This window comes from Lissotriton helveticus, chromosome 6, assembly GCF_964261635.1.
Source record: "Lissotriton helveticus chromosome 6, aLisHel1.1, whole genome shotgun sequence".
Taxonomy (NCBI): domain Eukaryota; kingdom Metazoa; phylum Chordata; class Amphibia; order Caudata; family Salamandridae; genus Lissotriton; species Lissotriton helveticus.
In genome coordinates, this window is record NC_136067.1 from 1,938,810,999 (window position 1) to 1,938,823,279 (window position 12,281).

The window sequence follows — 12,281 nt, forward strand, 5'->3', positions numbered from 1 at the left end:
CTCGCAGCCGAATTCTGGACCATCTGCAATTTCTTTATCTGGTACGCTGGGAGGCCTAAATACAGGCCATTTGCGTAACCCAGGCAAGAGGTTACTGTGGCATGGACCACAGACCGGCGGCAGTTCTCTGGCAGAAGGTGCCGAATTTTACGCAGGGATCTCAAACTGCCAAAGCATGCACCTGTCACCTGTTGAATTTGGGCCGAGAAAGATAGGTCCGCCTGCCATTTTACACCCAGGTTTTTTGCACAGTCTGCAGGAGTGGGAGGGCAGCCCATTTCCTCCGGCCACCAAAGGTCAGCGGCGGGGGTTGGCTATTACTGAAGAACAGCACCTCTGTTTTGTTGGCATTCAACTTGTTGTTCATCCATTGTGCTATATCTTTTAAGCAGCTCTTAAAATTCTCAAAGTAGGCACTCGACAAATCTTTAATAGGAAATACCAACTGGGTATCATCGGCGTAGGAAATTGCCTTCACCCCCAGTTGGCAATCAGTGAGAATAATGGGGCCAAATAAATGTTGAAGAGCAATGGACTCAGGGCCGAACCCTTTGGGACCCCACACCATAGGAGCTTACGATTGGATTGATGTGGTTGAAGCGCCACTCTCTGCGTGCGCTTATGAAGAAAAGATTTAAAGCACAGCAAAACTGTGCCCTCAATCCCCAAGTCCTGGAGGCGCTGGATCAGGATGGAGTGGTCCACCGTATCAAATGCTGCTGATAGATAATCCAGGAGCACCAGCATGACAGATGCCCCCAAATCCAGCTCCAACCTGACTGAGTCTGCCACCTCTATTAGCACGGTTTCCATACTGAACCCCGCATGGAACCCTGATTGTGTGTCATGCAAGATTTTGTAGCTCTCGATAAAGTTGGCCAGTTGTTTCTGCACTACTTTTTCAAGCATGTTAGCTGGTGCCGGTAATAAAGAAATCGGTCTTTAATTATTGAGTTCGCCTGAATCCACATTAGATTTCTTCTTAAGAGGGAGGAGCGTTGCATGCTTCCATAGATCCGGAAAGATGCCTGAAACAGAAATGAAGACCTTGAACCACAGCTGGGGCACCGTACAGAAACTTGCCTAAGACAGACAGAAGTGGTGGTCCTTCAGTGCTGGCCCTAATGGCAGTCAGCATAATGTGCAGCAAGTAACATGATAGAGTAATAAATTAAATTGTTAAATACCATGCGAAGAACAGTGAATTTGCTTGTAAGTTTGACTTTAAATCATTCACATATAGTAGACATTCTTTTTTTTTTTTGCAACCTTCATCTGTTTTTCGATATTAATCAACATAATTACCAAACAATACAAACAACCATACCAGACATTCCAGGAAAACAAGGGGGTGACAGAACCAACCCAGGGATGGGAGGGCAATAGACAGGAGTCCCAGGTAGGCATGAACAACAAACGTGTAACCGTGCAAATGATAGAATCATATCTCAGGTGGGCCCTGTCCAAGCATCTAGGTGTCCCTGGAACTCTCCCTGTGCGTGTAATGGAGTCTCTGCTCTGGATGTCCATTCCTAACAAATTGGGACATTTATTAGTGAACTAGTATTTTCAATGTTTGCATGTTTTACAGATTCAGCACACCCATACACATTAGACATTATCATATCCTATATATACACAGAAGCATTTAGGAGTTCGAGAAGTAGTGCTACAGGGGTACTCTTTGACGTACTCCTACCGGCCTTTGTGCATCAGTCCTAAAACATCCAACTCTCTATTTGTGAAAATTCAAAGAGGGCACAATCATTTCTCATTGTGCTAACTGTACATAAATACTCCCTGAATATTTCCATTTTATTCCCATTTTACATGTTTTAGGGCCAAATCACAAAAGCATGTAGGAGTATGTGAAAGTATTTAGGAATACTACTTTACATACTCCTGAATGTCTTTGTGAATAGGCCCCACAATTTGTTTTATCCCACTTCTCATCCCTGTATAACAGATTATGGCTAAAGAATTACTACTCATTCAAAAGTGATGTGCAGGTTGATTTGCACCACTTTGTTCACCATATGTTGGCAGGGTATGCTCAGACGTGAGTCCTTTGCTCACTTTGCCACTGGATTCAAGCAAGCCGGGCTGAAGACGGCTGAAATGCCAGAAACCGGTCCTCGGAAGCTTGTTTCCGGTCCAGGGAAGGCATGGCTTGGCAGTTCGGGCTGGACTGTTCCCATGAGGCACAGGGTCAGACTGATTTGCATATGGCCATGTCTGAACTGGGGTGGCAGAGTGGGCTAAAGTACGGTGATGGATTAAACCCAGATCTGTTGACTGGGTGTGAGTGTTTTGATTGGTTCAGATGCTCCGTCCATCACCACCCCCTTTTGTACTGATTTGAAGGTGTCCTTCATTGTTCCATCAGCTCTCCGCTTTGGAATCTGTCGAGAAGATGTGGCACTGGGCCGGATCCTGGGAGAAGGCTTCTTCGGTGAGGTGTATGAAGGAGTGTACAGGAATCAGGTGAGTTGAAACATTGCAGACCTTCCAGAGTGTTATGCAGCTCTTAGAGCAGCAATTGAGCAGTAGTGTTGGTGGAGATTCAGGCAGCCAGGCACGCAATTTGGTTCTCGCCATAGTTGTACGTTTACAGATTTCTGGTCTGCCAGAGTTCCTGCATAGGTTTTGTTGGAAAAGGGTATTCTGGAAGTGGAAAAGAGCCAGGGTAGCAAACCTTTTCTGTAGAATTTATGCAAAACGTAGTTGACGTCCCCCTGCCCAATTCAAATGTAGATCCCACAGACTATCTGACCTGCTCCCTTGACTCAGATGTAGATGTTGTAAAAGCATTTCAATGCATGCATGCCATCAATGCATTGTATGTAAGTAAACTATGAATTAAGTTTAAGTGGAAAGCTGTGGTGTCTTTAAGGAATGGATAAATTTCGAAATGATGTAGTCCCCATCCCTACCCATTGTTTTATTTTAACGTCAGTGATCAATACTGAAAGCTAGCATGAAATACGACAGAAACGAAACCATGAAAATAAAGGAATTTATTAAACTTTACATAGCATGATGGGACCAGGCGCAATCACTTGTGGTATATTCTGGGCCCACAAAGCTACATTGATGAAGGCCTAACAAGAGCAAGACAAAAGACTCCATTGGTGATGAGGTTGAATCTCTACTGTTTATTTTACATGGTCAATATGAACTTGCACTAGTTTACTATTGCCTTGCATTGAATTAAAAAGTAGGATCTCATGAATGGGTGAAAATAAGGAATTAAAGATAGCAGATATTTAATACGCTACATGCAGGCGAATTTCCCATCTGCCAGTTCCTTCAGGGATCTAATCACATACTCCTACCTTATGTGGTCTGTGTGAAATTTTACAAAACCCCATGCCTATAAGTGGTGCTCCTTCCACAGGGCCACAACATAGAAACACTCGCGTACGCCCACATATTGTTGCTCTTCCACAGTGGTGCCAGTTGAATAATTATGCCGTTGGTTGTCATCGTACACAAATTCTCACTTTGTGTAAAATTAACTTACTGCACTATTAATGCGACATTGTTGTTATTATTGCAGGTGTGCAGTGTTGCAAAGATGAATCCCTATCAACTTTTAACATTGTAGCCTTCGTAAAGTAAAGTTCACATTTTCAAAACTTAATAAAAGACAAATACCAAGTAAAACGTTCCACTAATAGTAGGCATCTGGTAGAAAAACTCTGCAAAAAACGCAGCAGGATAATTGTCTTGTAAAATATTTTGCAAGCAAGCGTCTCGCAGAAAAATGCACCTCTGCTAATTAAGTGAGACATGGTTAAGAAACACAGAAAACATTGTCAATCTACCTTAAATCTTTGCTAACTGGTAGCCTTGCTCTTGAGGGGTAAAGAGATCTTTACAAAGGAATACATAGAAACTCAACATGTTTATCATCACTGACAATGGGCAGTGGAGATGCTAAAAACAAACAAACCTGGAGTTGGTGCAAATTAATGCTTTACCCACAACCCAGTGCTCTCCAGTCAACCATCAATAGCGATATCTACCACAGGTATTCATGGGAATGCCTTGAGTTTGTGTTTTAATAATGTTCAAACCAAACCGATTTACAAGGTAGCAGAGAAATCCATTATGTTCACCCTTGACCTATAAAGGTGAAAACGGCGAGGGAGCCTGTCGATTAAAAGTGATAGATCGCAGCAATCATGCTACACGAATGAAAAAAAAGACAATACTGAGCCTCACCATGAAGGAAGAAAATGATGATGAGCTTTTTGGGTCAGATCAAGGATGCTTGAATGATAAAAAGGAATTCTGCACGCGGTGTCCCTCCAGAATCCAAAATTTAAGATGTGTTGAGAGCAATAAAATGAACATTAAAAAAATAAATGATGCCATGATGCTTACAGAAGGGTCAAAGATAAACAATGACTTATAAGTGAGTAGATATACATTAGATGTGTGTAATGTGAACCTGCAAACTTCCTCTGGCTGTGCACCTAGCAACTTTCCCAAAGGAATCTTTGATCAGGTTTGTCTTCAAAAATAGTTTGTCTTTTCTGACTCTACTGAGCCCCTCTCCTTTTGATGACGAAGTGCTCTGCACAGGCTTTTATAAGTATTTACTTTAGTCACAGCATTTGTTACTAATTGCCTTAGAATCTTCAAAGCCCCCTCGGGAAAGGATGTATGACATCACAACGCATGCTTTTACTCCGCATGCCATTACAACGCAGTTTTTACAACGCAAGTCGTTACAATGACTTGCGTTGGGGGGCGCTGGATAGTGGAATATTTTAATTTTCTATTCCATCTCCAGTCCCCGTGGATAGTAGGGAAGGTGTTGGATAGAAAATTAAACTATTCCCTATCCTACAGTGCCCTCCAGCGCAAGTCGTTGTAACAACTTGCGTTGTAATAGCTGCGTCGTAATGGTAGTGCGGAGTAAAAGTTGCGTTGTAAAGGATGTTCCCCTCTGGGGATAATGTAGATGGGTTACGGATAGGAGATGAGTGTGAACTAATGTTGTGTGCAGTTGTATAGTACAGTGTTGATCTAATATACAAAAATGATAAAAAGAAATGTGTTTTGCGTGATCTTTTAATCTTTCAAATGTTAAAGACACTAAGAAACTAAAAGTTAAACATTTGAAAGAATGTAGCAGCAAATATAGCAGGTAGAATTCCCTGTTTGGTCTTTGCCATCTCACTTGTAATAAAAGATAACAAGCAGCTTGTGAAATACGTTTATATTACACGCATTTTCTTATGTCAGAGTGTGTCCAAAGCAATGAAATAGATATTAAGAATGTGTAGGAAGTTAGGACTCCCTTTTTATATAAATCATGTCAAACAAATTTAAGTTGTCATCTTTTGTATATGGAGATTAGGGTGACACTGCTTGGATGACACTTTTTCTAAATAGCTCCTTCTTCTTTCAGCGCGCAGATCGGATCAATGTGGCTGTGAAGACCTGTAAGAAGGACTCTACCCAAGAAGTTAAGGAGAAGTTTATGAGCGAAGCTGGTTGGTACCTGGTCCATACTAGAAATGTGAACTCATTTAGGATAGAAATAAATAGTTATAATCATAGAATAATGTCATTTCATTTCATTGCTAATTCTAGCGTATTTGTCTCATGCTGTGTTGCTTATGACTGCATTTGGCAACTAGGAGTGGGACCAGTATAAATCATTCTGTCCTAATGCGACTTGCTTTTTATAGACATTTTTTTTAAATGAAGACACAGGCATTTCATTACATATAAATCAAATGTTCATTTTTTCTAATACTAGCTTCATTCAAATCTAGGGTTTATTTTGTATTTCCTGAAGTACCACATTCTCCCTTAAAACTATTCAGCTTGGTAACTTGGTTCTCTTGTACTATTACACTAGCCCTAAACAGTGGTCCATAGGTGGACTAGTAATAGCGAAGAAACGTCTGTAAATGTTTGAGGGCGTTACATATGTTTGCTCTTTGTATAAGCCAAAAATGTTGTAGTGGTCCAAAAGTGTATTGAGAGCGAGTGGGGCACTTTAATTCCAATATTAATCTGTGCTATGTGTCCCTTTCATGATGCAAGGTTTATCAGAGTTTGTTGAGATTTTATGTTTAGACGATACAGAGTATGCATCGTAATATAGATGAGAGCAGCACTGCTCTCAAAACCACAGTAATGTGATGATTGATAGGGTGCTAATAAGGGTTAAAATATATTTAATCTAAACCATGCACTCGTTACTCAAGCAACTTGCAATTTGACATCTGGCGTCGAGGATGCGTCGTGCAGTCGAGGTGATGCGTCGGTGGAAAAGGCCTGCGATGCGAAAACATGTTTTGTCATTGAGGCTGCCTTCAATCAGAGTTTTGCAATGCAAGGGCCTGTGCTGCTTTGAGTAGAGGCAGTTCCGATGCAACCGGCAAGGTAATTGCAGAGTCTTTTGTGTCAGAAGAACCCTTATAGCAGAGGCGATGCGTCAGTTTTTCTGAGGATTGCACCGCACTGCAGAGGAGATGTGTTGGTTCTGCTGGGTCCACAGATGTACTGCCAGACTACTTTCAGGCCCACTTCCAAGGGTTCAGGACTGGGGTGACACCACTTGGCAGTGTAGGATTCACGGATGCCAGAGTCTAGGTGCTGGGTTCAACGATTTTGGAGCCTTCTGCCCCTGAGGCTCTCGTCAGGAGGTCACCCAACTGTCCTTTGGAGACATTTTGGGGTCATAGGTTCAATAGATGTAGATCCAGTACTTCTCACTCAGACAGAACGGCAACAAACAGTAGTCCAGCAGAGTGACGGTCCTTCAATAGCACAGCAGTCCTTCTTCCTGGTAGATTATCCACAGGTCCGGAAGTGAACTGAAGAGTTGGTGTCTGAGGTCCAATATTTCTACATGGTACCCTTCCTCTGCAAGGTGGAAGAAGCTTCTAGAATTCTCTTTGAGGACACCAGGCCTTCAATGCTAGGAAGTTGTTGGTGCAGGCATTGATCTTATCTAGGCTTGATTATGACAATGTGCTTTATCTGAGCTCTCCTTGGTCGACAATAAAAAAACTCCAACGGTTCAAAATTGCACGTCTCGACTTCTAATGCAGGCGCACAACAGGGAATCCGCTGAACCGCACATCAAGGCACTGCACTGGCTGCCAGTGGATAAAATAATTCAATATAAGGCCCAGTGTATTGCACCTAAATCACTAGCGGCTAGTACTCCTTTGATTCTTCAATCTATCATCTCTCCGTATGTCCCTAGAAGATCCCTCCGCTCTGAGGCGAAATATCGCGCCATCGTCCCCAAATTCAATCGAGCCCGGAGCGGGCCGTCTTTTTTCGGTCATCACGGCAAAAAGCTGGAATCAGCTCCCTGATGTTATTCGTCTAGAAGTTAATCATCTTCTCTTCCGCAAGCATCTTAAAACCCTCTCGTTTTCCTGATCCCTTCTATTCATGCAGTTTGGGCATTGTCTTTAGTGCTGGGAGGCCTTTGGTAGCCATGCACTCTATAAATGAGTTATTCATTCAGGCATCTGGCCTGCCCTGTCCTGGCTCCAGACTACCTACAGGGGTGTGCAGCCCTTTGTGTGTTGGCAGGACACATACTATTCAAGTGTAAGCATGGCTGTGCTCAGCTCCTCCCTCCCATTCTGTCAGAGATGGCCCATTCCAGCACATCTGAGTTCTCTATTGTGTGTGTCTGTCTAGGAGGAATACACAAAACCCAACTATCCGCAACACCCACTCATGTGGCCCAGGGATTGGCTACAGGCATTGAATGGCTTAGGCAGGAAACTGCAACTTTCAAAACGTGGCAGTTTCAAAACTGCAATTTAAAATCTGACTTTACCGTGAAAGAGGATTGTCCATTACAATTCCTAAAATACCAGACATGAACTGGTTACCTACTTCCGTTTGGAAATTACAGTGTATTAAATGTAATAAGGTAATTCAATTGTTATCCTTTGGGAGATGAAGGCCTTGCAATAGTGAAAAACTAATTTAGGATTTTTTCTCTGACAGGACATGTGAAACTTCAAATTCCATGTCCTACTTTTTGAATACTTTGCACCCAGCCCTTTGGGCTGCCCATGGCTTACCCTAGGGGTGACATATGCATTAAAAAAAGGAAGGTTTGGGCCTGGCAAAAGGTTAATTTTACCAAGTCAAATTGCAGTTTACAAACTGCATACACAGGCTGCAGTGGCAGACCTGAGACATGTTTAAAGTGCTACTTAACTTAAGTGGTTGGCACAAACAGTGAAGCAGGCCTGCTAGTAGCATTTAAGTTACAGGCCTTTTAGTGCCACTTTACTAGGGATTTACAAGTAATATAAATATGCCAATTGGATGTAAGCCTATTCTGCCCTGTTTTAAGGAGAGCGTACAAGCAGTTTAGCACAGGTTAGCAGTGGTAAGAGAAAAGAGTCATAAAGCCAACAAAAATGGGTTCAGAAAACAGGAGGTTGAATGCAAAAAGTTTGGGGATGACCATGCAGAAAGGGCCAAGTCCTACATTGGCTGTATCTCATAAGGAAGTTGTGAGATCCGGGGTGTCGATAAAATAGTATGCAAACAAAAAAAACAAGTGTTTGAGAGCAAATTAGATCAACGAAAACGAGTGATGAAAATAAACCAGTGTTTGAAGAGACGAGGACCTCACAGAATTACATTTTCAAAAACTCAAACTTCCATCCCTTACAGAAACATGGCAAACCCCACAGATGGGTCACAAGTGAGAAGTGACTTGGCAAATGTGAAACAATAATGAATATGTTATTAGACAAAAAGGTCCCAGACTGTACTAATTCCATCCAAAAATTATTCTTATTTTAGGAAAGATGCAATGCTCTTTATATATGAAAACATAGAAAACCCATCACGGTAGTAACGTTTGCTATTGTTTTTGTAACAATAGGAAGTCCTACAACAGCAAGAAGACAATAAATCCCAATAGACATTGAGACCTTGTTATAGGTGCTTTGACTTGTGGTACTTTCCTCAACACATATTAAAGCATACTTGAAACTGAAATAGTTTGCTTTGTAGTTTTTCTCAAGGAACAGTAGATGGCGATATGTGACAAGAGAAGGAACTTTGGGAAGATACATTTCTGCTTTGTGTGGTTATACACAGTTTGGGAAATCAATAGAAGTTACTGGGCATTGGAATTTACGGAAGAGACGTCCAGAGAAGAAAACACGAGTGATATTTGCATTTGGAATTTATTAGAAGGTGGTGTATTCACAAATGAAAACATGATCTATATGCGCACTGCATTGTTGGTAGCAAATATTGTGGATATATCAAAGAAAATGACTAATTAAAATGTATCAGATGTTAAAATGTTAAAATTAAAAAATAAAAAGGTTTTATAGCAGTACCAGTAGGTGAGGTGCCACCATAATCGGAGGAACATCCTAAGATGCAGAAACCACTTGGTACATCACCTCCAGTGTGCAAATATGCTAGTGTTCGAAATAAAATGCATACAATTTGATTAACCAGTAGCTCTGCATCAGTATGTAAAGTAAAATTAAAGACAAACAGGGTCGAATGACTCGATAACAAAAGTAAATGACGCCTTTGATGAAACTCAACCCAGCCTATCAGGCTACATTCTTGGAACGAATGAGCAAGATGCATTTATAAGCAGCGAGATCTATTGGCTTACCAGGCAGCATCTATGTAGAAAGGCACAGGGATAAAAACTACTCGGAGTCAGTTTGAAGGCATAAGGAAAACATGAGTTTTACAACCTTGTGTTGTATTTAATAAAAAGGTAACATCCTTCTGTCCCAGATACTTCTTAATGGTTTGCGAAAGCTCCAGAGAGTTGTCAGGAATGGCAGTCTTCTCAATGCTTGTCATCAGTAGCTTTTGCGAGTCGCAATTAAGGAATGTTTAGGAATCACAATTTTAATAGCGATTCCTACATGCATAGGCTTTTGAGAGTCCCTAATTGCGATTCCTTAATAATCACAATTAAGGACTCGCAAAAGCCTTGCTTGATGCATGTGTCCCATAGTCTTTGAAGTCCAAGCTCTATACTTTGTGTGTGTTTCAGGTGTGAATGTTGGGCCTGTGCCAAGACCTTGCTTTAACCCACATCTCTTGCCTTTGGTTTCAGTTTTGATGAAGAAGCTGGACCACCCTCACATCGTGAAGCTGATCGGGATCATCGAGGAGGACCCCATCTGGATCGTGATGGAGCTGTACCCCTTCGGGGAGGTGAGTTTGGGAACAAGACTTCACTCTGGTAGTGGTGAAAGCTGGTCTCGTCTCACTGTCCCGGAGTGGAAGTGAACTGGATTATGATACCCAGCGCCTTCACACATTCGGCTACAATGTATTGCGCTTTATAAATCTTCTTTTCATTTAATTTCATTCATTTCCTAAGAAACAGGCCTCATTAATTAGGAGTCGTGCAACCCTCTCTCCTCAAGCGTAATTGTTTACGAAATGATAACAAAATTAACCTAATCCAGTAGTAGAAGTACAACCCTTTCTTCTGATGTGTAGCAGCTGCTACTCTTATATGCAGTCATTTACAGTTGTTTTGGCTTGTATAGATCCTTGGCTGACTGCAGTGCTTAATTTGTGCTGGTGGTTGCTGGCACTTATTTCATGGGACTGGGGCCCTTTGGCTGCATCTTCACTGTTTTGGTCCTGGCCGCCAAGGCTGCAAGAGACAGCAAATCATCAGTCCCTCTTTGATTTCCACTAAAATCATGGAAACAAAAGGAAGATCACCAATAAAGCAAACGTTCAACATGCAGTCTATTGGCAGCCCTTCCATTTCTACAGATTTAGTGAAAATAAAAGTAGGGTTGTTTCTCACACTCCTGGACAGGGTGCTTGCTGGGCTGACTGTCTGGCAGCTGTCAGTGATGGTAGGGGGCTCCAGCTGATGAGTGGTGCTGCAGCTGCCGATCACAAAGTTAGGATGGTAAGGCCTCCCTAATGCTGAGGATTGACACTTATAGTTTTACAAATTAAGCACTTCCTGATTGTGTCGGGAAGAGGCAGGCAACTTGATTTTAAGGCTTTGAATCTGAAGGGTTGTTGAATACACATGAGGAACCTTTTGAACTATGTATACAATATTTGTAACAAGATATATGAAGCTGGAAGGTTGGCATGTATTGGAACATGGCTGTAGAGGGAAACATTGACATCCCCATGCCATTGTGCTCCCTGCAACATAAGCAGTGCACAACCATCCATCAGCTTCCAGGAATTCTGCTATAGAGAATGTGTGACTCATTTATACCTGTATTTTCAGGACTAGAATTGCATCGAAGCCGGTTGATATGGAAACTATACACAAAAGGCCTTCTAGCTTGAACAACTCAGTGCACTCTGTTCTAGAGGTCTGCCTGAATATGCTCTCCTGCAATAAGCCTTTGTTAAATATACTTAAATGGTTGCACTTCTCCGAAGCTGAAGATCATCAAGAGACCTCCGCGCCAGTTGGCACAGCGATAAGGCGGTAGATGGTCTGTTCACAAGGGGGCAAAGCAGCAGGTGAGGCAGGATGGATGAAGGTCGTTTCTAGCCAGATCTTTGTAGGAAGATGGCCCTCCATGCAATAAATGGATGCTAAAGGGGACAAGAACAGTCTTCTAGGTTTGAGTGTTAACACCCCAGAGACAGCTTGTTGCAGGTGGGTTCTCTAGCATTGAAGTAGAGGCAGGAACCGCGATAAGGGAAATTAGGGTAATAGTAATAGTTGCAAACAGCATTGCTTATAGAAGTGTCCTTCATTGTCTCTTTGTGAGACTGACCAGGTGCTTGCTCCTTAGTCTTCTTTACGTCTCTCAAGTATATTGAGAGGACCAGAGCTCTGTGTCTCAACTTTGTGGCCCCAGTTTTCTAGGTGGAGTTTTGGTGGCGTGCCACCCCAGCTCTACAGCTTTTTCATGTTGAGCACTAACAAGTTCCTCTGCCAGGTTTTCACTCCTGGGCACCAAATTAAGTTCCCCAGTCCCACCAGGGATAATCTTGACCCTAGAGGCTGTGGTTGGGATTCATGCTGGACTCTTCCAAGTTTTGACTCTGTGCTGCTTACGCTAGTGCTGCTATGTGAGTAGAAAATACACTGAGCAAAACCTGTCACTCTGTTCTCAGCAGCTACAAGAACTCTACTGGCAAAGTCCTGCTTCCACTTGTGAAGAAACACCACTGTAGCTAGAGGTGATTCCCTGTCGTGAGTGACAGGGTGCAGGAATCCTCTTTTCATTACTCACCTTTAAACCCATGCTGCCTTCAGTTGAGGGGAGACAGTCCACACAACCAAGAGA

General features: G+C 42.4%; 1 protein-coding gene across 5 annotated transcripts in view; it reads left to right on the forward strand.

The window, feature by feature from the left end:
* Positions 1 to 12,281, forward strand: part of PTK2B (protein tyrosine kinase 2 beta) — a 500,318-nt gene that overhangs the window by 393,872 nt on the left and 94,165 nt on the right. For all 5 annotated transcript variants that reach the window (XM_078649940.1, XM_078649942.1, XM_078649937.1 and 2 more), the window contains 3 exons: positions 2,387 to 2,484; positions 5,423 to 5,507; positions 10,109 to 10,209. In XM_078649940.1, coding sequence (XP_078506066.1) covers positions 2,387 to 2,484; positions 5,423 to 5,507; positions 10,109 to 10,209 — 284 coding nt within the window. The remainder of the gene's footprint in view (positions 1 to 2,386; positions 2,485 to 5,422; positions 5,508 to 10,108; positions 10,210 to 12,281) is intronic.